General features: G+C 63.2%; 3 protein-coding genes and 1 non-coding gene across 10 annotated transcripts; all 4 read left to right on the top strand.

Moving 5' to 3' along the window:
- Positions 1–1,015: 1,015 nt before the first annotated feature.
- TMEM167B (transmembrane protein 167B) lies at positions 1,016–3,138 on the top strand. The gene is made up of 3 exons (XM_034069845.1): positions 1,016–1,073; positions 1,813–1,944; positions 2,711–3,138. The coding sequence occupies exons 1-3, from the start codon at positions 1,064–1,066 to the stop codon at positions 2,791–2,793; spliced, it is 225 nt and encodes a 74-aa protein (XP_033925736.1). The 5' UTR covers positions 1,016–1,063; the 3' UTR covers positions 2,794–3,138.
- Positions 3,139–3,716: 578 nt separating this feature from the next.
- Positions 3,717–4,052, top strand: LOC117437049 (small Cajal body-specific RNA 2). The gene has a single exon (XR_004550342.1). It is a non-coding gene; the product is annotated as a small Cajal body-specific RNA 2 (non-coding RNA).
- A 1,658-nt stretch (positions 4,053–5,710) lies between these two features.
- On the top strand, positions 5,711–17,757 carry ELAPOR1 (endosome-lysosome associated apoptosis and autophagy regulator 1). 5 transcript variants are annotated; one of them, XM_034069677.1, is made up of 23 exons: positions 6,700–7,386; positions 7,449–7,493; positions 7,525–7,894; positions 8,393–8,585; positions 9,416–9,563; positions 10,409–10,489; positions 10,616–10,721; positions 10,841–10,990; positions 11,098–11,186; positions 11,576–11,750; positions 12,145–12,273; positions 12,345–12,435; positions 12,516–12,621; positions 12,701–12,838; positions 12,915–13,169; positions 13,787–13,960; positions 14,075–14,225; positions 15,030–15,126; positions 15,200–15,301; positions 15,413–15,539; positions 16,075–16,253; positions 16,329–16,494; positions 16,565–16,663. In XM_034069677.1, the coding sequence occupies exons 2-23, from the start codon at positions 7,473–7,475 to the stop codon at positions 16,631–16,633; spliced, it is 3,117 nt and encodes a 1,038-aa protein (XP_033925568.1). In that variant the 5' UTR covers positions 6,700–7,386; positions 7,449–7,472; the 3' UTR covers positions 16,634–16,663. The 5 variants fall into 5 exon arrangements, with proteins under 5 accessions (XP_033925570.1, XP_033925571.1, XP_033925568.1 ...); XM_034069679.1 differs by lacking the exons at positions 6,700–7,386; positions 7,449–7,493 and adding an exon at positions 5,711–5,831 and having other exon boundaries at positions 7,774–7,894; XM_034069680.1 differs by lacking the exons at positions 6,700–7,386; positions 7,449–7,493 and adding an exon at positions 5,839–5,856 and having other exon boundaries at positions 7,774–7,894.
- SARS1 (seryl-tRNA synthetase 1) lies at positions 17,664–23,937 on the top strand. Of its 3 annotated transcripts, XM_034069682.1 has the most exons (12): positions 18,162–18,406; positions 18,521–18,554; positions 18,711–18,781; positions 18,883–18,963; positions 19,317–19,475; positions 20,089–20,232; positions 20,396–20,551; positions 22,282–22,503; positions 22,659–22,788; positions 23,097–23,254; positions 23,334–23,463; positions 23,544–23,937. In XM_034069682.1, exons 1-12 carry the CDS (start codon positions 18,359–18,361, stop codon positions 23,702–23,704), a joined length of 1,494 nt encoding a protein of 497 aa, XP_033925573.1. In that variant the 5' UTR covers positions 18,162–18,358; the 3' UTR covers positions 23,705–23,937. The 3 variants fall into 3 exon arrangements, with proteins under 3 accessions (XP_033925572.1, XP_033925573.1, XP_033925574.1); XM_034069681.1 differs by lacking the exons at positions 18,162–18,406; positions 18,521–18,554 and adding an exon at positions 17,664–17,850; XM_034069683.1 differs by lacking the exon at positions 18,162–18,406 and having other exon boundaries at positions 18,441–18,554.
- The last annotated feature ends 143 nt before the right edge of the window (positions 23,938–24,080 follow it).

The following is a 24,080-nucleotide window of genomic DNA, read 5'->3' as shown; positions in this document are numbered from 1 at the left end:
TGCTCCAGTGGAAGGGGTCCCTGCCCGTGGCAGGGGTTGGAGCTGGAGGAGCTTTGAGGTCCCTTCCATCCAACCCATGCTGGGGTTCCATGACTCATGACTGTTCCCACAGTCCCCATGGTGTGACCTCCATCCTCAGGCACTGTAGGACAATGTGGAGTGGCTGGAGGAGGTGGATGCATGGATGCATGGATACATGGCTGGCTGGATGCATGGATCCACAGCTGCATGGATACATGGATCCACAGCTGGATGGATGCATGGATCCACGGGTGGATGGATACATGGATACATGTCTGGATGGATACATGGATACATGGATCCAGGGCTGGATGGATACATGGATACATGGCTGGATGGATGCATGGATCCACAGCTGGATGGATGCATGGATCCACAGCTGGATGGATACATGGATACATGGATGCATGGATACATGGATCCAGGGCTGGATGGATGCATGGATCCACAGCTGGATGGATGCATGGATACATGGATACATGGATGCATGGATACATGGATACATGGCTGGATGGATGCATGGATCCACAGCTGGATGGATACATGGATCCACAGCTGGATGGATGCATGGATACATGGATACATGTCTGGATGGATGCATGGATCCACAGCTGGATGGATGCATGGATACATGGATATATGGATGCATGGATACATGGATACATGGCTGGATGGATGCATGGATCCACAGCTGGATGGATACATAGATCCACAGCTGGATGGATGCATGGATACATGGATACATGGCTGGATGGATGCATGGATCCACAGCTGGATGGATACATGGATACATGGATCCACGGGTGATGGGCACACGGATGCTGCCCCTGTCACTGGGACACTGCTGCTGCCCCTCGATAGGCGCTCGATTGACGCCGCCTGCTCCCTCCGCCCCGCCCGCCGCTCGGGCTATCGACTGCCTCGGCACTCGGCTGGCCGCGCTGCGTGTTCCGGTGTCGCGTTGGCGGCGGGGAGGGCGCTCCGCGCATGCGCAGCGCGGGGTGGGGGGGCCGGTAGCGGAGCTGGGGGTACCGAGGCCGCCATGACTAACGGTGAGGGGGGACAGCGGTTATGGGGGGTAATGGGGCCATAGGGGTGGCAGTGGGGCCCTATGGGGTGCGTGGGTCCCTATGGGCTGTGGGGTCGCTATGAGGTGTGTGGGTCTCTATGGGCTGTGGGGTCTCTATGGGGTGTGTGTCCCTATAGGCTGTGTGGGGTCACTATGGGCTGTGGGTCGCTATGGGGTGTGTGTCCCTATGGGGTGTGTGTGTCCCTATGTGCTGTGGGTCTCTATGGGTGTGTGTGTCTCTATGGGCTGTGGGGTCGCTATGGGCTCTGAGGGGTCGCTATGTTGTGTGTGTCCCTATGGGTATGTGTGTCGCTATGGGGTGTGTGTCGCTATGGGCTGTGTGTCTCTATGGGGTGTGTGTGTCTATGGGCTGTGTGTCGCTATGGGGTGTGTGTCGCTGTGGGGTGTGTGTCTCTATGGGCTGTGTGTTTCTATGGGGTGTGTGTGTCTATGGGCTGTGTGTGTCTATGGGCTGTGTGTCTCTATGGGGTGTGTGTGTCTATGGGCTGTGTGTCTCTATGGGCTGTGTGTGTCTATGGGCTGTGTGTCTCTATGGGGTGTGTGTGTCTATGGGCTGTGTGTCTCTATGGGGTGTGTGTATCCCTATGGGTATGTGTGTCTCTATGGGGTGTGTGTCTCTATGGGCTGTGTCCCTATGGGGTGTGTGTGTCTATGGGCTGTGTGTCTATGTGCTGTGTCCCTATGGGGTGCGTGTCCCGCAGTGTACTCCCTGGACGGGCTGGTGGTGTTCGCGCTGCTGCTGGTCTGCACCTGCGCTCACCTGCGCCACGTGCCCCGCATCAAGGGCTGGCTCCTGGGGGAGAAGCGCGGCCTCTGGGGGGTCTTCTACAAGGGTCAGTGGGGAGCGGGGGGGGCATCGGGATGGGGACATGGGGATGGGGATATAGGGATGGGGACATGGGGATGGGGACATGGGGATGGGGATATGGGGATGGGGATATGGGGATGGGGACATGGGGATGGGGATATGGGGATGGGGACATGGGGATGGGGACATGGGGATGGGGACATGGGGATGGGGACATGGGGATGGGGACATGGGGATGGGGACATGGGGATGGGGATATGGGGATGGGGACATGGGGATGGGGACATGGGGATGGGGACATGGGGATGGGGACATGGGGATGGGGACATGGGGATGGGGATGGGGATATGGGGATGGGGATATGGGGATGGGGACATGGGGATGGGGACATGGGGATGGGGACATGGGGATGGGGATGGGGATATGGGGATGGGGACATGGGGATGGGGACATGGGGATGGGGACATGGGGATGGGGACATGGGGATGGGGATGGGGACATGGGGATGGGGACATGGGGATGGGGACATGGGGATGAGGACATGGGGATGGGGATATGGGGATGGGGATGAGGACATGGGATATGGGGATGGGCACACGGGGATGGGGATATGGGGATGAGGACACCAGGATGTGGATATGTGGATGCGATGGGGACACAGGGTCTGGGATGAGGCTTTTGTGTTCCAGGGCAGGGGGGGTGGCTCTGGGATGGGGCCATGGGGATGCAGCCCCAAGGGACATGGGGGTGTCCATCCCCCCCACAACCTGACCCCATTGTGCCCCCCACAGCTGCTGTCATCGGCACCCGCCTGCACGTGGCCGTGGCCGTGTCCTGTGTGCTCATGGCCTTCTATGTGCTGGTGGTGAAGTGACCCCCCCGCAGCGGTGACAGCGACAGAGCCTGGTGCCACCCCCGGTACCCCACAGCCCCCCCGGACCTCGGGGGGGGCCCTATGGAGCTTCCATGGCCCAAAGCCCTGCTTAGACCCCCCCTTTGTGGGGCACCCTTGGGGTGCACAATGGGACCAGGGGCACCTGCTCCTGATGCTCACAGTGGGGATGCTGCAGCCGCTCGCTATGGGGACTTGTGGGGCTGGCCCCACCACCCCCATGTGCATCCATGGGGGGGTCTGTCCCCTGTGGGTTTGTCACTGCCCACGTTGGGAATGCTGGACCACAGCCTGGAAATAAAGTGGGGGCTCCCCTATGGGCAGCAATGGTGCCTTGCTGGGGTTCTGTGGGGCAGGGGGGTTTCTATGGGGCTGGTGGTTGGGGGGGTCCCATGTGGCTGGAGTCCTGTGGGGTGTGGGGCTGGCAGTTATGAGTCAAGGTGCTGCTGTGGGGCTGGCTGCCATGGGGGCAGGGGCAGCAGGGCTGGGCCTTGTGGGCCAAGGGGCTGCCATGGGGCTGGGGGTCCCATTGGGTGGGAGGCTGGTTGCTGTAGGGTCCTATAGGGCTGGGGGCTGGCATCTGTGGGATCCTATAGGGCTGGGTGCTTGCAGCTTTGGGGTTCTATAGGGCAGGGGGCTGGCAGCTATGGGGTTCTATAGGGCAGGGGGCTGGCAGCTATGGGGTCTCCATTAGCTGTGGGTCGGCGGGGGAGGGGGGCGGGGCCTGTGCTTGTGGGCGGGGTCAGATCCGAGTCTCGGTCCTCCCAACCGCCAGGGGGCGCCATGGACCGTGGCGGCCCCGCCCCTTTTCTTCCCAGCGTGCACCGCGCGGGCGCGGCCATTAGCTTGGCGGTTGGGGGGACGAGCGGCGGGTGCGGGAGAGCGCTGGTGCGAGTGCGCGTGCGTGTGCAGTGAGTGTGTGAGGCGCGTGCATGTGCGCGTGCAAGGGGCGTGCGTAAGTTGCGTGCGTGTGCGCGTGCATGTGCGCGTCCAAGGCGAGTGTATGCGTGAGGCGCGTGCGTGTGCAGTGCGAGTGCGCGTGCGCGCGCCCGCCGTTCCCCCCCCCCCCGGGCTCTACACATTGATCTTATTCGATCGGCCTTGGCCGAGATGAGAAGAGCATCGCCGCGAAGCCCCCTCCCCCCCCCCCGGGGGCGCTGTGCGCGCGGCCGCGCGGGCGGGATGAGTCGATCAGATAGGCGAGGCCTTGAGGCCGCTGAGCTGCTGCGAGTCTGACCCGCGCCGGCCGCGCGCACCCGCGGGGGGGGGGGGGGGCACGGCGTGCGCGAGGCTGGGCGCGCTCCCGGCGCGCCGTGGGGCGCGGGGCCGCGCACAGCGGGGGGAGGGGGGTGCGTGGGTGTGAGCCAGCCCCGCTGGCGCCCGGCTGCACTGTGGCGCCCCCGTGCGGCCGCGGGCGGTGCGCGTCCCGTGTATCCCATAGGATACATCATATATCCCATAGGATACATCATATATCCCATAGGATCAGCCAGGCTGGAAGAGCCGTTCAGCCCATGCAGGGCAGCGTGAGGCTGTTTCCTCTTGTCCCATCCCTTGGGAGCAGAGCCCAGCCCCTCCTGGCTCCATCCTCCTGCAGGCACTTGGATGGAGCCATCAGGTGCCCCCTGAGCCTTCTCCATCTCAACCCCCTCAGCTCCCTCAGCCCTTCCCCATCTCTTGTGCTCCAGGCCCTGCTCCAGCTCCATTCCCTTCCCTGGCCCCATCCAGCCCCTCAAGGTCTCTCTTGCAGTGAGGGGCCCAGAGCTGAGCACAGGATGCCCTGGCCCTGCTGCTGCACTGGTGCTGATCCAGGCCAGGATGCTGGGGCTGCCCCTGTTCAGCTCCATCAATCAGCTCCTTTTCCATGAGCAGCTTCCAGCCGCTCTTCCCAGAGCCTGGAGCGTTGCAGGGGTTGTTGTGGCCCGAGTGCAGGACCTGGCACTTGGCCTTGTTGAACCTCATCCCACTGGCTACAGCCCATGGATCCAGAGGTGGTTCCGGTCACCACTGCTCTGGGCCCAGTGAAGGGTTCTCCTCTCCAGGCCATGGGCAGCCGATGTCTGCAGGAGAGCACTGGGAACAGTGTCAATGCGTTACTGAAGTCCCTGGCCCCATATCCCCATGTCCCTACATCCCATGTTTCCATGTCCCTACATCCCATGTTCCCATGTCCCTACATCCCATGTTTCCATGTGTGCCCCATCTCCCTACATCCCATATCCCCATGTCCCTACATCCCATGTTCCCATGTCCCTACATCCCATGTTCCCATGTCCCTACATCCCATGTTTCCATGTGTGCCCCATCTCCCTACATCCCATATCCCCATGTCCCTACATCCCATGTTCCCATGTCCCTACATCCCATGTTCCCATGTCCCTACATCCCATGTTTCCATGTGTGCCCCATCTCCCTACATCCCATATCCCCATGTCCCTACATCCCATATCCCCATGTCCCTACATCCCACGTTCCCATGTCCCTACATCCCATGTTCCCATGTGTGCCCATGTTCCCATATATCCCATATGTTCCCATATATCCCATATCCCTCTTTCCCCATCCCCCATATCCTGGTGCCCCCACCCTTAAGCAGTGTGACCGTTACCGGGATGGAGGTGCGGGGGGGGGGGGGGCAGGGATGGAGGTGCGGGGGGGGGGGCAGGGATGGAGGTGGGGGGGGCAGGGATGGAGGTGGGGGGGGGGCAGGGATGGAGGTGGGGGGGGGCAGGGATGGAGGGGGGGGGGCAGGGATGGGGGGGGCAGGGATGGAGGGGGGGGGGGCAGGGTTGGGGGGGGGGGTGATAACTCTCCCCCCCCCTCTGCGGGCGGGGGCGAGCGCAGGTGGCCGCAGGTGCGCGCACGGGGCAGGGCCGTTGGAGGGGGCGGGGCCCGGGGCTCGGTGCCCGCTCGGGGCCGCATCCTGCGCCATGGCCGGGGCTCGGTGGGCGCTGCTGGTGCTGAGCGCAGCGGCTGCCGCAGGCAGCGGGGCCGGGGAGAGGCTGCACGTGTGCAAGGAGGTACCGGCAGCGGGGGGACTATGGGGTGGGTACCTATAGAGTGGGGGGTACCTGTAGGGTGGGGGGGGTACCTGTGGGGTGTGTGTGGGGTACCTGTGGGGTGGGGGGGGTCACTATAGGGTTTGTGGGGTCACTGTGGGGTACCTATAGGGTGTGTGGGGTCACTATCGGGTGTGTGGGTTACCTGTAGGGTGTGTGGGATCCCTATAGGGTGTGTGGGGTACTTATAGCGTGTGGGGGTCCCTATAGGATGTGTGTGGTCCCTATAGGGAAGGGGGGTCCTCATAGGGAGAGGGGGTCTTTATAGGGAGCAGGGGGTCCCTATAGGGTGGGGTGGTCCCTGTAGCGTGGGGGGTCCCTATAGGGTGGGAGGTTTCCTATAGGGAGGGGGGTCCCTATAGTGTGTGTGGGGTCTCTAAAGTGTGTGTGTGGGGGTCCCTATAGGGTGTGTGGAGTCTCTATAGTGTGGAGGGGGTCCCCACAGGGTGATGGGGTCACTATAGGGTGGGGGGGTCCCTATAGGGTGGGGGTCTGTGGAGTGTGTGGGGTCCTTATAGCAGGGGGGGTCCTTCCAGGATTGGGCATTCCCTATAGTGTGGTGGCATCCCTATAGCATGCGGGGGTCTCCTATAGTGTCTGTGTGGGTTCCTATAACATGGGGGGTCCCTATAGTGGGGGTGGCTCCACCCTTGCCCAGGAGGGTGTCCTATGGAAGGGCTGTCACCTATAGGGGATGCATGGACCAGGCTGTGCTGCTTGTGAAGGGGGGGGGGGTGTGCTACAAAGGGTCCCCTATAGCAATGGGATGGATGAGGGGGGGAGTCTGTGGTGCTGGGAGTGATCCCGGGGGTGTGGGGGGGTCCTTGTGGCCACCAGGTCCATGATGTCCCCACATCCCATTGGATTCTGACACTGGGGGGACATTGCGGTGTCCCCAAACCCCAATGGGGTCACCCATGTCCCATGGGCTGCTCCCAGCCTGGCCCAGTAGGGACAAAGCATCCTGTAAAGGGAAGGGGGGGGCTCTGCTCACCCCATGGGGTCCCCCCCCCGCGGCTGCTTTGATCTGATCCGGTTTTCCCTGTGTGTTAGTTCCAGAGCCGGGAACAATGGGTTGGGGCTGGCTCCCGGCCTGGGGAACACCCCCATGGGGGGGATGGTGTCCCCTGTCCCCATCCCGCTCTGGGGACTGACCCCCCCCCAGGGCTGGATTGGGTCAAAGGATTGGGATTTAAGGGCAGATTCAGTGGGTTTATAATGGGGGAAGTTTGGGAAGAGGGGAACAAACTCCTTCCCATGGGAATCCCTGTGGAGCTGCTGCACCCATGGGTGTCCCTGTGCTGTGGCACCAACCCCTGTGTCCCTGAGGCCCCTGAGGTGCAGCCACCACCGCACCAGAGCCACCGGCATCGGCCTTCACCGGGATTACCGGCTCCGGTTGGATGCGGCTCCTTGGCCTGGAGCCAGTCCCAGCCCAGGTCACAGTGTCCTGGCGCTGATGCTGCCGGCGGCACCACCAAAGGGGCCTTGCGATGACGGGTGTTCCCAATGGAGGGTGTTCCGGTGAAGGGTGTTCCCAATGGAGGGTGTTCTGCTGAAGGCTGTTCCCAATGGAGGGTGTTCTGGTGAAGGCTGTTCCCAATGGAGGGTGTTCTGGTGAAGGCTGTTCCCAATGGAGGGTGTTCTGGTGAAGGCTGTTCCCACCAAAGAACCCATCCAAGGGAGGGTGCTCTGGTTTCCTGATGGATGGTGTCCTGATGGAGGGTGCGCCCATCAAAGGTCCTCCCAATGGAGGCTGCTCCCAATGGAGGCTGTTCCCAATGGAGGCTGCTCCCAATGGAGGCTGCTCCCACCAAGGGCTCTCCCTGGGCACAAGGGGTGTGTGTTACCCCCCCTGCCCCCCCCTCTGTGGGGCTGTAGCTCCCCATGTGTCTCTCTGCAGTCCGAGTACCACTATGAGTACACAGCATGTGACAGCTCAGGCTCGCGGTGGAGGGTGGCAGTGCCACACACACCAGGGCTGTGCACCGGCCTGCCCGACCCCGTCAGGGGCACCGAGTGCTGTAAGGAGGGATGGGATGGGAGGGGGTGGGAGGGGATGGGATGGGAGGGGATGGGATGGGATGGGGATGGGAGGGGATGGGATGGGATGGGAGGGGATGGGATGGGATGGGGATGGGATGGGATGGGATGGGATGGGGATGGGATGGGATGGGATGGGATGGGATGGGATGGGATGGGATGGGATGGGACAGGATGGGATGGGGATGGGAGGGGATGGGATGGGATGGGAGGGGATGGGATGGGATGGGGATGGGATGGGATGGGATGGGATGGGGATGGGATGGGATGGGATGGGATGGGATGGGACAGGATGGGATGGGGATGGGAGGGGATGGGACAGGATGGGATGGGATGGGGATGGGATGGGGATGGGATGGGATGGGGGTGGGATGGAATGGGATGGGATGGGATGGGGATGGGAAGGGATGGGATGGGACGGGACAGGTTTTGGTGTTGAACCCGCCCTGGGGTAACCCCTGTGCCCCCCCCGGCTCCAGCGTTCTCCTGCAGGGCAGGTGAGTTCCTGGACATGAAGGCTCAGCGGTGCCGGCCCTGTGCCGAGGGCACCTACTCCCTGGGCACCGGCGTCCGCTTCGACGAGTGGGACGAGCTGCCCCACGGCTTCGCCAGCGCCGCCACCAGCCTGGACAGCGGTGATGGCTTTGGGGATGCGGTGGAGAACTGCACCGGGTGAGTCCTGGTGCTGAGGGTGGTCATGGCATCAGTGGGGCTGGGAATGGTCACAGCATCAATGGGGCTGGGAATGGTCACAGCATCAATGGGGCTGGGAATGGTCACGGCATCAGTGGGGCTGGGAATGGTCACAGCATCAATGGGGCTGGGAATGGTCACAGCATCGATGGGGCTGGGAAGGATTCCGGAGTTCATCTGGTCCAGCTCCTCCAGAGGAGGATTTTCGCCCCCCCCACGGGTGCTGCTGGGGGCTCCTCTGCCCTGGCACAATGGTGCTGGTGCAGCAGGGAGCAGGATGGGTGCTGTGACCCTCTATGCACCCCATTTCCTGCTCCCCCACTCTCCATCACCGTGACCCTGGCTGGGTGCTACAGGGACCCTGTGGGTGATGGGACCCCCAGCCCCATGTGACACCCACACCCTTGCAGAGGGAGCACCCATGGGCGTCCCCAGACCTTTGTGCCATGACCCTTTGGTGCTGGCACCATCCAACCCTCCGGTACCGGCGGCTCCGGTGCTGCCGTGTCTGCTGCAGCATTTATGCAACTTGCAAATGTAACCTACTTCCAGCAGCACTTCCATTATTCATCCACAGCTCCGGTGCGGGATCCTTCTTCCTCCTCCTCCTCCTCCTCCTCCTCCTCCTCCTCCTCCTCCTCCTCCTCCTCTTCCTCCTCCTCCTCCTCCTCCTCCTCCCCATTGCCTCTCAGTGTGATGGGGAACGAATACCCCCCAAGGACACATCCCTGAGCACATCCCTAAGCCCCTTTGGCACCATCCTCACCACCACACTGCACCCGGTGACCGGGATGTGTCACCCACCCCAGGTCCACGTGGGTGCCGCTGGGGGACTATGTGGCCTCCAACACAGACGAGTGCACAGCCACACTCATGTACGCTGTCAACCTCAAGCAGTCGGGGACTGTGTCCTTTGAGTACATCTACCCCGACAGCAGCATCGTCTTCGAGTTCTTTGTAGGTGGTGGGTGCAAAGGGGGTGTCCATGGGGACATTAGGGGTGTCCATGGGGATATTAGGGGTGTCCATGGGGACATTGGGGGTGTCCATGGGGACATTGGGGTGTCCTTGGGGACATGGGGGGTGTCCCTGGGCACATGGGGGTGTCCATGGGGACATTGGGGTGTCCGTGGGGACATGGGGGTGTCCGTGGGGACATTGGGGGTGTCCATGGGGACATTGGGGTGTCCGTGGGGACATTGGGGTGTCCGTGGGGACATGGGGGTGTCCATGGGGACATGGGGGGTGTCCATGGGGACATTGGGGTGTCTGTGGGGACATTGGGGGTGTCCTTGGGGACATGGGGGGTGTCCCTGGGGACATGGGGGTGTCCATGGGGACATTGGGGTGTCCGTGGGGACATTGGGGGTGTCCTTGGGGACATGGGGGGTGTCCCTGGGGACATGGGGGTGTCCATGGGGACATTGGGGGTGTCCATGGGGACATGGGGGGTGTCCATGGGGACATGGGGGTGTCCGTGGGGACATGGGGGTGTCCATGGGGACATTGGGGTGTCCGTGGGTACATGGGGGGTGTCCCTGGGGACATGGGGGTGTCCATGGGGACATTGGGGGTGTCCATGGGGACATGGGGGGTGTCCATGGGGACATTGGGGGTGTCCATAGGGGCATGGAGGTGTCCCTGGAGACATTAGGGGTGTCCGTGGGGACATTGGGGGTGTCCATGGGGACATTATGGGTGTCCCTGGAGACATTAGGGGTGTCCATGGGGACATTATGGGTGTCCCTGGAGACATTGGGGGTGTCCATGGGGACACGGGGATCCTCGCCCCACTCCTGTAGGTGCAGAACGACCAGTGCCAGGCCACAGTGGAGGAGTCGCGCTGGATGCGGACAACGGAAAAGGGTTGGGAATTCCATAGTGTGAGTGATGAGGACAGGGGGGATGTGACAGTGGGGGGGTGGTCACATGGGGGGGGTCCCTCATTGCACCCCTGTGGGTGTGAAGGGGATGTTGAGTGCTGACCCCCCCCCCCCCACATCACCCAGGTGGAGCTGAGCCGTGGGAACAACGTCCTCTTCTGGCGCACCACAGCCTTTGCCGTGTGGTCCAAGGTGCCCAAACCGGTGCTGGTGAGGAACATCGGCATCACCGGTGGGTGCAGGATACCGGATACCGGATACAGGATGGGGATGGATACAGGATACAGGATGGGGATGGGGATGGGGGGGGGATCCCATCACCCCCCTCACTGAGCCCCCTTCCCGTGCCAGGAGTGGCCTTCACCTCCGAGTGCTTCCCCTGCAAACCCGGCACGTTCGCGGCCGCCGCCGGCTCCTCCTCATGCCAACCCTGCCCGGCCAACACTGCCTCGGGCAAGGGGGCGACCTCCTGCCAGCCCTGCGAGCCCCACAGCTATGCGGGTGAGGGGGGGGCACCGACGGGGCGGCCCCTGGACCCCGTCCGGGGGTGCTGTGGGAGGGGGGGACGGGATGGGAGCTGCGGGTGATGGAGCGTCCGGACCCCGCAGAGCCTGGAGCAGCCTCCTGCAAACCGCGGCCGCCCTGCACTGACAAGGACTATTTGTACACACACAGTGCGTGCGATGAGCACGGGGAGGTAGGGATGGATGGGGATGGGGATGGGGATGGGATCGGGGATGGGGATGGGATTGGGGATGGGGAATGGATGGGGTGGGGATGGGATTGGGGACAGGTTTGGGACGGGGATGGGGATGGGGAATGGATGGGGAATGGATGGGGATGGGGACGGGGATGGGGATGGGGAAGGGATCGGGGATGGAGACGGGGATGGGGATGGAGATGAGGATGGGGATGGGGATGGGGAATGGATGGGGATGGGGACGGGGATGGGGATGGGGAAGGGGTCAGGGATGGGGACGGGGATGGGGATGGAGATGAGGATGGGGATGGGTTTGGGAGGGGGATGGGGACAGGACCGCTCCGTGTCCCCGCGGGTCCCCGCTCAGCACCAGCTCCGCTCCGCAGACGCAGTTGATGTTCAAATGGGCCGAGCCCAAGGTGTGCAGTGAGGAGCTCCCGCAGGCAGCCAAGCTGCCCCCGTCGGGGGGTCGGACCCGCTGCCCCCCCTGCAACCCCGGGTTCGCTGCGGCCAACGGCTCCTGCCAGCCCTGTCCTATGGGATCCTATTCCAACGGCTCCGGTAGCGCTGACACCGCAGCGGGTTCTGTGCTGGTGCCGGGTCACTGGGCTCCCAATGGCACCTCTGTTGTCCCCAAGGGGTGACACCACCCCCTGTGGCTGTTGGGGGGGTGGTGGGTTCCATCCTGCTGCTGGGTTGTCCCTTCCTATGGCTCCAGACAGGGCATCGCTGTCCTTGTGTCCCCAAGGGTGCCCAGACCTCCACAGGGTGTTGGTGGTGCCACCCCGGCACTGGGTTGTCCCCTCCTGTCCCTATGGCTGTCACCTCATCCCTAGGGGGGTTGGTGGGTTCCATCCTGGTGCTGTGGTCAGGATGCCACCATCATTGTCCCCAGTGGGTACTGGGGGGCTGTTGGATGCCGCCATGGTTCGGTGCTGTCCCCATCCACCCCCAGGCTGCCTGAGCTGCCCCATGGGCACGGAGCCGGTGCTGGGGCTGGAGTACAAGTGGTGGAATGTGCTGCCCCCCAACATGGAGACCACGGTGCTGAGCGGCATCAACTTCGAGTACAAGGGGATAGCCGGTAAGGACCTCACTGCCCCTGCTGTGCTGTGCCCTGCATGGGGACCCCATTGAGCCCCCATGTCCCTGCAGGCTGGGAGGTGGCCGGAGATTACATCTACACAGCAGCAGGAGCCTCTGACAACGACTTCATGATCCTCACGTTGCTGGTACCTGGCTTCAGGTGAGGGGGGCACCAGCACCCATAGAGGGATGGGGACACAGCCCCATGGGTCCCAACGCTGCCCCCCCCCCCGTCCTCAGCCCCCCGAGCCCGGTGCTGGAGGACACGGAGAGCAAGGAGGTGGCCAGGATCACCTTTGTGTTTGAGATGATCTGCACCGTCAACTGCGAGCTCTACTTCATGGTGGTGAGCAATGGGACCCCGGGGGGGGGGTACATCCTTTGGGGTGCAGGGGGGGTCCCACCATTGCCACATCCCCACACAGGGCATCAACTCCCACACCAACACCCCTGTGGAGACGTGGACGGGCCCGCGGGGGAAGCAGTCCTACACCTACGTGGTGGAGAAGAACGCGACCATGAGCTTCACGTGGGCTTTCCAGCGCACCCCATACCACGAGGAGGTGAGCAATGGGGTGTCCCCTGTGTCCCCCCCCCATCCTCATCCCCATAGGGTGCTATGGGTGCTGTCCCTGCCAGGGCCGGCGCTACACCAGCGACGTGGCCAAGCTCTACTCCATCAACGTCACCAACGTCCTCGGGGGGGTGGCCTCCTTCTGCCGGCGCTGTGTCCCCGAGACCTCGGGGTCCTGTGCCCCATGTCCGCCCGGGAATGTCCTGGACCATGGATCCGGCACCTGCCGGCCCTGCCCGTCCGGCACCTACCTGCAGGGTCACCCCTCGGATGGGCTCCCTGCCTGCCACCCCTGCGGGCCTGGCACATACAGCAACCAGGTGCCCATCCCTGCGTGCCCGGGGGGTCCATGGGGTCTGGATGCATGGGATGGGGTCCATGGGGTGATGTAACATGGGGTTTGGGTCCATGGGATGGGGATCCATGAGGTGATGTTTATGAGGTTGGGATCCATGGTGCAATGTCTATGGAAGGGGGGTCCATGGGGTGATGATGTCCATGGGTGATGGTGTCCATGGGTGATGATGTCCATGGGTGATGGTGTCCATGGGTGATGGTGTCCATGGGGTGATGGTGTCCGTGGGGCTTGGGTCCATGGGTGATGATGTCCATGGGGTTTGGGTCCATGGGTGATGGTGTCCATGGGTGATGATGTCCATGGGGTGATGGTGTCCGTGGGGCTTGGGTCCATGGGTGATGATGTCCATGGGGTTTGGGTCCATGGGTGATGGTATCCATGGGTGATGGTGTCCATGGGTGATGGTGTCCGTGGGGTGATGGTGTCCATGGGTGATGGTGTCTGTGGGTGATGATGTCCATGTGTGATGGTGTCCATGGGTGATGTCCATGTGTGATGGTGTCCATGGGTGATGGTGTCCATGGGTGATGGTGTCCATGGGGTGTCTCTGTGTGGGACCCCCCCATGACGCCCCCACAGCTGCGCTCGCTGTGCTACAACAACTGCTCGGTGGTGCTGCCGCTGCGGGGCCGGATCCTGCACTATGAGTTCCCGGCGCTGGCGGCGGCCGCGGCGCTTGACACCGGACCGGCCTTCACCCCCCGCGGCCGCCGGTACCGGCACCACTTCCGGGTCAGCCTCTGCGGGCAACAGGTACGGGGGGGAGAGAGGGAGAGAACGTACATGTGTGTGTGTGAGAGAGAACATGTGCGCACACACACACGTATGCACACACACACACACACATGCCCACATGTACCGCCCCAGGGCCGGAGGGCGGCCGCCTGTGCTGACAACGTGACGGACACGCGGCTGCGCGTGGTCAGGGGTTACGTGTGCCAGGCCACGCTCCTGCCCCCCGAGCGCCCACAGGGACCCATCTCCTCACAGCCCATCAGCCTCGGGGACCGGATCCTGGGTGAGCCCCGGACCCATCCCAGGGACCCCATCCCATGGACCCCACCCCATGGACCCCATCCTAGAGACCCCATCCCCATGGACCCCATCCCAGAGACCCCATCCCAGGGACCCCATCCCAGAGACCCCATCCCATGGACCCCATCCCAGGGACCCCATCCTAGAGACCCCATCCCCATGGACCCCATCCCAGAGACCCCATCCCAGAGACCCCATCCCATGGACCCCATCCCAGGGACCCCATCCCAGAGACCCCATCCCCATGGACCCCATCCCAGAGACCCCATCCCAGAGACCCCATCCCCATGGACCCCATCCCAGAGACCCCATCCCATGGACCCCATCCCATGGACCCCATCCCATAGACCCCATCCCAGAGACCCCATCCCCAGTGACCCCATCCCAGAGACCCCATCCCCATGGACCCCATCCTAGAGACCCCGTCCCATGGACCCCATCCCATGGACCCCATCCCAGAGACCCCATCCCAGGGACCCCATCCCAGAGACCCCATCCCATGGACCCCATCCCATAGACCCCATCCCAGAGACCCCATCCCCATGGACCCCATCCTAGAGACCCCATCCCATGGACCCCATCCCAGAGACCCCATCCCATGGACCCCATCCCAGAGACCCCATCCCAGAGACCCCATCCCATGGACCCCATCCCAGAGACCCCATCCCCAGTGACCCCATCCGCAGTGACACAGAACCCCTCAATGCCACGCACACCCCAGTGCCATGGGGTCCGTCCCCCCCCCAGTGCTATGGAACCCCCATACCCCTGACCCCCTATCCCATAGGTGTCACCACCAGCTCCACCCTGGATGGCATCACATCCCCTGCGGAGCTGTTCCCACCAGGACACCCCGACCTGCCCGATATCATCTTCTTCTACCGGTGGGTACCCCCCCCCCCCCGGGACCCCTCAGTGCCCCCCATTGACCCCCATGTGTGTGTCCCCCCCTGGCAGGTCCAATGATGTGACCCAGCCATGCGGCTCCGGCCGCGCCACCGCCGTCCGCCTGCGCTGTGACCCCTTGCGCCCCACACCCGGCACCCTGAGCGTGCCCAGGTGGGTGCTGGGGGGGTCTGGGGACCCACCCCCCATGGGTGCATCCCTTGGGTGCCCCCCATCAGCTCCCCAGTGACCCCACATGTGTCTGTGTCCGTGTCCCCCCCCCAGTAAGTGCCCCGAGGGCACCTGTGATGGCTGCACCTTCCACTTCCTGTGGGTGACAGCAGAAGGGTGTCCCCGCTGCTCCAACAGCCACTACCGCCCCATTGTCAGCGCCTGCATCGGAGGCATCCAGGTATGGCCATGACCACGGTGTGACCGTGACCATGTGACCACAACCGTGGTGTAACCATGACCATGGTGTGACCACAACCGTGGTGTAACCATGACCATGATGTGACCACAACCGTGGTGTAACCATGACCATGGTGTGACCACAACCGTGGTGTGACCATGACCATGGTGTAACAACGATCATGGTTTAACCACAACCATGCTGTGACCACGACCATGATGTGATCACAACCGTGGTGTAACCATGACCATGATGTGACCACGACCATGGTGTAACCATGACCATGGTGTAATCACAACCATGGTGTGACCATGACCATGATGTGACCACAGCCCTAGTGTAACCACAAGTGTAGTGTAACCATGCCCATGGTGTAACCAGTACCATGGCATGACCACAACCATAACCCAACCACAACCACAGCACCACCACCACCACGACAGTGTAACCACAACCACACCGTGACCACAACCAACACCCCCCCCATTGCTGTTCCCGCTGGCATCACCCCCATCCCCATTGCTCCCCATTGCAGAGAACCACGTACGTGTGGCGAGAGCCGCGGCTGTGCCGGGGCGGCCGGAGCCTGCCCCCGCAGCTGGTGCGGCCATGCCGGAGCATGGATTTCTGGCTCAAGGTGGGGATCTCGGCAGGCACCGGAGCCGCCGCGCTCTTGGCCGCCCTGGCCACCTACTTCTGGAAGAAGAACCAAAAGTGAGCGGTGCCAATGGGACTGGGGGGGGGATGCAGGGATGGGAATCACCATAACCCGGCTACCGGCATCCATAGGTTGGAATACAAGTACTCCAAGCTGGTGATGAGCGCGGCGGCCAAGGAGAGCGAGCTGCCGGCGCCGGACACGTGTGCCATCATGGAGGGGGAGGATGCTGAGGACGAGCTGGTTTTCGCCACCAAAAAGTCTCTTTTTGGTAAAATCAAGTCCCTCACATCGAAGGTAAGGGGGGGATGGGGAAGGGGGATGCAACCAGAGCACCCCCCCCCGGTGCTGATGCCGATCACCGCAGAGGCTGCCGGATGGCTTCGATTCGGTGCCGCTGAAGACGTCGTCCGGTGGCAGCGCCATGGAGCTGTGATGGGTCCGGGGTCCCCATCCCTGTATCCGTGTGTGTGTCCCATGTCCCCCCCCCCCCCCAAAACGTGGCCTTAGGGACCTGGTTCCAGGCGGCTTCTGGCCGTGCGTCCCCCCCACCGAGCACCAAACTGTGCCAAATACAGGCGTGGGCTTTGGAGAACGGCTCCGGCTGCTCCGTGGGTGCCGGGACAAGGGGGGAGCCTGCGGGTGCTGGGAGGTGATGGTGGAGGGGAATGGTGGGGTGCTATGGGGTGCTATGGGGTGCCACTGTGTGCCATGGGGCTCTGTTGAGTGCAGTCACTGCTATCACTGTAGGTGATGTAGGGTGACCTAAGGATCCATGCTTTGCTATGGGGTTCTAAGGGGTGTTATGGGTTCTGTGGGGTGGTATGGGGCTCTATGGGATGCAGCACTTTAGCTATGGAGTGCTATGGGGCTCTGTGGGGTGTCGCACTTTGCCATGGGGTTTTGTGGGGTGCTGTGGAGCTCTGTGGGGTGCTATGAGGGTCTATGGGGTGTTGCACTTTGCTGTGGGGCTCTATGAGGTGCTATGAGACTCTATGGGGCGTTATGAGACTCTATGGGGTGCTGTGGGGCCCTATGGGGTGTTGCACTTTGCTGCAGGGCTCTATGGGATGCTATGGGGCTCTGTGGGGTGCTGTGGGGCTTTATGGGGTGTCGCACTTTGCTATGGGGCTCTATGGGGTGTCGCACTTTGCTGTAGGGCTCTGTGGGGTGCTATGGGGCTCTATGGGGTGTCTCACTTTGCTATAGGGCTCTATGGGGTGCTATGGGGCTCTATGGGGTGTCGCACTTTGCTATAGGGCTCTATGGGGTGCTATGGGGCTCTATGGGGTGCTATGGGGCTCTATGGGGTGCTACAGGGCTCCACGGTGCGCAGCGCTTCCCTATAGGTGTCTCTCGGGCCGCTCCCTCCCTGCGCTCCTCCGCTCCGCCAGGGGGCGCCGCAGCGCGGTGCCGGCTCCTCCCTCCGCAGCCCCCCCCGCGGTGAGCGCGCAAGTTCCGCGCAGGGGCCGCGCAGGCGCAGCGCGGTGCGCGCAGCCGGAGCCGTCATCGCCACCATGGTGCTGGACCTGGACCTGTTCCGCGCAGACAAGGGGGGGGACCCGGCGCTGGTGCGGGACATGCAGCGGCGCCGCTTCAAGGACCCCGCGCTCGTGGACGCGCTCCTGCGCGCGGACGGCGCCTGGCGCAGCTGTGCGTGACCGGGGGGGGGGAGGGGTGATCCGCGCATCCCCCCCCCCGCACGTGGAGCCGCACCGGGATCCGCACCCCCCCCCCCCCCTCCCCTCCGTTACCGGTGCTTCCGTCCCCGCTGTCACCCGCACGGAGCCGCTCCGGTGCCATCCCCCCCCCCCCCCCCCCATCGGGTACCCGCAGGGGGATGCGCGGCCCCGGGAGCGCGCACGGGATGAAAGAGCCTGGAACGCTGCTTTGATCCCTTTGAGCCCTGCTCTTGCTCCTGTCCCGCCCCCCCCCCCCCCGGCTGATGCAACCCCCGGTGCCTCCCTTCCCTATACCCGTGGTTCCCGGTTCAGGATCGTGCCCTGGGGCTGATGCTGTGGGGGGGGGATCCCCTCATCACTGGGGTTGGGGTCCCTGTGGTTGAGCTGCTGTGGGCGCTGCAGCTCCAGGCGCCAACGGGGGACCCCACTGGTACCATCCTCCAGCACCTGAACCTCATGGATGCACCTGAACCTCATGGATGCACCCAGACCCCATGGATGCACCCAGACCCCATGGATGCACCCAGGCCCCATGGATGCACCCAGGCCCCATGGATGCACCCAGACCCCATGGATGCACCTGAACCTCATGGATGCACCCAGACCCCATGGATGCACCCAGACCCCATGGATGCACCCAGTCCTCATGGCTCTGGATGTGCGCAGTGGCCCCAGGTTTGGGTCCCCAGAGCAGTGCTTTCAAATGAGACCCTTGTGTGGCAGCTCTGCCCCTCACAGCATCAATCCCTGTCCTTGTGACATCCCCGGAGCTGGACATCCTGACATCCCAGCCCCATTCCCACTCCCTGGCTCCTTCCCTTCCCTTTCCAGGCAGGTTCCGTGCCGATAACCTGAACAAACTGAAGAACCTGTGCAGCAAAACCATCGGGGACAAGATGAAGGTGAGGCCGGAGGAGAGGCTGCTCCTGCTGGGGCACCTGCAGCCATGGCTGAGGGATGCTCACCTGGAGCTGCATCTTCCCCCCCTGCGGTTCCCCTGCAGAGGAAGGAGCCGGTGGGGACGGATGAATCCGTTCCGGATGGAGCCCAGAACCTGGATGAGCTCACGGCCGATGTGCTGGGGGTGAGTGTGAGCCCTGTACCCCCCAACCCCTGTGGTACCCATGGGCAGTGTGAGGTGGTCCAAGCGATGGGGATGCTCTGAGCCCCCTGTCAGCATCCTCAGCTCCTGCATCCCGCAGCAGGGACCAGCTCTGCCTCCAGAGCAGCCACAGCCATTCCCTGCCCTCTGCTCTTCCCTCCCTCCCTTCCCACTGCGGTGCTGCCTCTGCTGCCATGGGAGCTCCTTGCCCCACATGGGCCCTTTCAGAGCCCCCCTTGGGTCGGTTCCTTGTCCCCTTTGCCGTGTGGTGTCCGTGGGGTTTGGAGCTGGGATGAGCCCCATTCCCAGGTGCATCCTGCTGTGTCCTGGCGCAGGCCCTGCAGGTCTCCCAGATCAAGCAGATCCGGCTCCTCATCGATGAAGCCATCCTCAAGTGTGATGCTGAGCGCCTGAGGCTGGAGGCCGAGCGCTTCGAGAGCCTCCGGGAGATCGGGAACCTCCTGCATCCCTCAGTGCCCATCAGCAACGATGAGGTGGGGACCGGAGCAGGGGCAGGGATGGGAGCAGGGAATGGAGCAGGAACAGGGACAGGAGCAGGGATAGGGGCAGGAGCAGGGATAGGGGCAGGAGCAGGGATAGGGGCAGGAGCAGGGATGGGGCAGGGGCAGGGATAGGGGCAGGAGCAGGAGCAGGGATGGGGCAGGAGCAGGAGGAGGAGCAGGGATGGGGCAGGAGCAGAGACAGGGACAGGAGCAGGGATAGGGGCAGGAGCAGGGACAGGGATGGGAGCAGGGGCAGGGACAAGGAGCCGGCTGTGCTGGTTCATCAGAGCCAGACAAGTGCTGGCAGCCAAGGGCTCTGTGGGGAGGGTGAATGGGATCTGCATGACAAGGCAGCGTATCCCATATCCCGCCGGGAGCACACAAAGAGCAGCTCAGCCAGCGCTGGACACACCATTGTTGGGGGAATCCATGGGAAACGGGGGGGGGGGCTGGGATCTCCCTGCGCTGCCTTCATTCATCCACAGGGAATGCTGTGCTGGGGGACACGGCTGCCAAGGGGCTGGGATGAGAGCTGGATTCCAGGCTCTGTAGCCTGGGATCCCAAAGTGATGGGGCTCCCCCTCCTCCTCTCCCATCCATGCAGGATGTGGACAACAAAGTGGAGCGGGTGTGGGGCGACTGCAGCTGCAGGAAGAAGTATTCCCACGTGGATCTGGTGGTGATGGTGGATGGCTACGAGGGCGAGAAGGGCGCAGTCGTGGCCGGCAGCCGGGGCTACTTCCTGAAGGTGGGATGGGATGGAAGGGATGGGAGACAAGGGATGCAGGAGCATCCAGGCTGCTCCATTGCTCTGAGCGCTGCTGGAGCCTCTGGATGCAGGCAGCATCCTGGAGCTGCGGAGGGGAAGGGATGGCTCCGAGTGGGACTTGCCATGTTCCCTGTGCCCGCAGGGTCCCCTGGTGTTCCTGGAGCAGGCGCTCATCCAGTACGCGCTGCAGAGCCTCCGGGCCAAGGGCTACACCCCAGTCTACACCCCCTTCTTCATGCGCAAGGAGGTGATGCAGGAGGTGGCCCAGCTCAGCCAGTTCGACGAGGAGCTCTACAAGGTGAGGGCTGCAGCGCCCGACAGGGCTCCAGGGCTTCCAGACGCCTGGAATCCTGCTGCCCTTCCCTTCCCTTGCGCTCCCTGTGCACCTCTAATCCATGGGGTCCATCTTTACCCTGGAACCCCAATCTCCAGGTTCTGTCTTCCCTGGATCCCATATCTGGGGGAGCATCTCCACCTGAGCTCCCAATCCCAGGGGGTCCTTCTCTGCCTGGACCCTCTATACCCAGGGTCCATCTTCCTTTGGAATCCCTGTGTCCAGGGTCCCCCTTTCTCTGCACCCCATGTCTGCAGGGTCCATCTTCCCTGGGATCCCCTATCTCTGTGGTCCCCTTCACTGCCAGCCCCATATTTAGGGGTCCGTCTTCCCCTGGACCCCCTATCCCTAGGGTCCACCACCACAGCATGATGCCATGGGGCTCTGCAGGCCCCCAACTGCCCCAGCTCCATCCCACCCCACAGCATCCCCACTGTGCATCCCTGCATCCCAACCCGGGTGCTCATCCCTGCATCCCAACCCTGGTGCTCATCCCTGCATCCCAACCTGGGTACTCATCCCTGCATCCCAACCTGGTGCTCATCCCTGCATCCCAACCCTGGTGCTCATCCCTGCATCCCAACCTGGGTACTCATCCCTGCATCCCAACCTGGTGCTCATCCCTGCATCCCAACCCTGGTGCTCATCCCTGCATCCCAACCTGGGTACTCATCCCTGCATCCTAACCCTGGTGCTCATCCCTGCATCCCAACCCTGGTGCTCATCCCTGCATCCCAACCCTGGTGCTCATCCCTGCATCCCAGCCCTGGTGCTCATCCCTGCATCCCAACCCTGGTGCTCATCCCTGCATCCCAACCCTGGTGCTCATCCCTGCATCCCAACCCTGGTGCTCATCCCTGCATCCCAGCCCTGGTGCTCATCCCTGCATCCCAACCCTGGTGCTCATCCCTGCATCCCAGCCCTGGTGCTCATCCCTGCATCCCAACCCTGGTGCTCATCCCTGCATCCCAACCTGGGTACTCATCCCTGCATCCCAACCCTGGTGCTCATCCCTGCATCCCAGCCCTGGTGCTCATCCCTGCATCCCAACCCTGGTGCTCATCCCTGCATCCCAGCCCTGGTGCTCATCCCTGCATCCCAACCCTGGTGCTCATCCCTGCATCCCAACCCTGGTGCTCATCCCTGCATCCCAACCCTGGTGCTCATCCCTGCATCCCAACCTGGGTACTCATCCCTGCATCCCAACCCTGGTGCTCATCCCTGCATCCCAGCCCTGGTGCTCATCCCTGCATCCCAACCCTGGTGCTCATCCCTGCATCCCAACCCTGGTGCTCATCCCTGCATCCCAACCTGGGTACTCATCCCTGCATCCCAACCTGGTGCTCATCCCTGCATCCCAACCCTGGTGCTCATCCGTGCATCCCAGCCCTGGTGCTCATCCCTGCATCCCAACCTGGGTACTCATCCCTGCATCCCAACCTGGGTACTCATCCCTGCATCCCAACCTGGTGCTCATCCCTGCATCCCAACCTGTGCTCATCCCTGCATCCCAGCCCTGGTGCTCATCCCTGCATCCCAACCTGTGCTCATCCCTGCATCCCAGCCCTGGTGCTCATCCCTGCATCCCAACCTGGGTACTCATCCCTGCATCCCAACCTGGGTACTCATCCCTGCATCCCAGCCCTGGTGCCGGCAGCACAAGGAAGTCTCGGATCCCCCTTTGCCCCATGCAGGTGATCGGCAAGGGCAGTGAGCGCACCGAGGACAGCTCCATAGACGAGAAGTACCTGATAGCCACATCAGAGCAGCCCATAGCCGCTCTGCACCGCGACGAGTGGCTGCGGCCGGAGCAGCTGCCCCTCAAGTACGCAGGGCTCTCGACCTGCTTCCGGCAGGAGGTGGGATCCCATGGCCGCGACACCCGCGGCATCTTCCGCGTGCACCAGTTCGAGAAGGTGAGGGCACTGGTGTGGGGTTCCTATGGCAATGGGGCTGCTCCTGTGGCAATGGGGCTGCTCCCGTGGCAATGGGGCTGCTCCCGTGGCAATGGGGCTGCTCCCGTGGCAATGGGGCTGCTCCCGGTGCCCACACTGAGCCCCTTTGCCTGCAGATAGAGCAGTTCGTGTACTCATCCCCCCGTGACAACAAGTCCTGGGAGCTCTTTGAGGAGATGATGGCCACGGCTGAGGAGTTCTACCAGAGCCTGGGCATCCCCTACCGTGTTGTCAACATTGTCTCGGGTACGGGATGGGGGTTCCTCATTGTGGGACACTGGGGTCGCCTCCCTGCCGGCCCCAAGCCTGTCCTGCTGCCCGGCTCTGCTTGTGCCCAATGGCAATGGGGAAACCCAGTGGGGAGGAGGGTCCACCAGGACCAGGACTGGTGCTGGTCCTGTCCATTCCCAAGGGATGTGCTGAGTGGAGGTGATGCCAGGAAACTGATCCCATTTAAACCCTCCTTCCCTGAGCATCACTTCCCTGTCCCACACTGGGACTGGGTGTGCTTGGGGGGGGTGGGTAAGGAGCAGGACCCCCCATTCCCATCCCAGGCTCCCTCAACCACGCTGCCAGCAAGAAGCTGGACCTGGAAGCTTGGTTCCCGGGATCCGGAGCCTTCCGGGAGCTCGTGTCCTGCTCCAACTGCACCGATTACCAGGCTCGGCGCCTGCGCATCCGCTATGGGCAGACCAAGAAGATGATGGACAAGGTGAGGAGGAAGGGGAAGGAGAGGGGGGGTCCTGCTCCTTCATCCCCACTGCCCCCCCCTTCACCATCACCTGCCGTAGGTGGAGTTCGTGCACATGCTCAATGCCACCATGTGTGCCACCACCCGAACCATCTGTGCCATCCTGGAGAACCACCAGACCCCGGAGGGCATCCGCATCCCGGACAAGCTCCGGGACTTCATGCCCCCAGGTACCAACCCCCCCCTCCACCCCTCCAACCCCCCCCATCCCACTCCCCGGTACCCCCCATCCCCGTCTCTGTGCCCCCAGACCTGCGGGAGCTGATCCCCTTCGTGCGCCCGGCGCCCATCGAGCAGGAGCTCTCCAAGAAGCAGAAGAAGCAGCAGGAAGGGGGCAAGAAACGCTCCGGGGGGGGGGGTGACCCCGTCCTGGAGGAGCAGATGCAGAACATGGGGGTCAACAGCGCCTGAGGGGTCCCCCCCCGACCCCCTGGGACCTTCAGGAACCCCCCCCAGGTCCTTCAGGGCTGCCTGAATCCCTTCACCTGCATCACCAGCCTGGGACTGATGCTGCTGGGGCTCCGTGTGTGTGACCCCCACCCTGCCGCGCAGGGATGGGGACCCCCCCTTGTCCCGTGTGCTCCCCGCATCCCTGGAGCCACCATTGGCTTCTCCATCCGTGCAATAAAGCTGGGAATAGCTGAGCTGTGTGTTGGGAGCAAGAGGAGGGATTTGGGGGGGGGGGGGTCCCCATCTGACCCCTCTATGGGGGTGCACCCCATGTGTGCCCCCTCTGCACCCATGGGTGCTGGGGAGGGACTGGCAGGCGCCGGTGCTGGGAGAGGCT

This window comes from Melopsittacus undulatus, chromosome 16 (genome assembly GCF_012275295.1).
Source record: "Melopsittacus undulatus isolate bMelUnd1 chromosome 16, bMelUnd1.mat.Z, whole genome shotgun sequence".
Classification (NCBI taxonomy): domain Eukaryota; kingdom Metazoa; phylum Chordata; class Aves; order Psittaciformes; family Psittaculidae; genus Melopsittacus; species Melopsittacus undulatus.
This window is presented reverse-complemented; position numbering and strand designations above follow the sequence as displayed.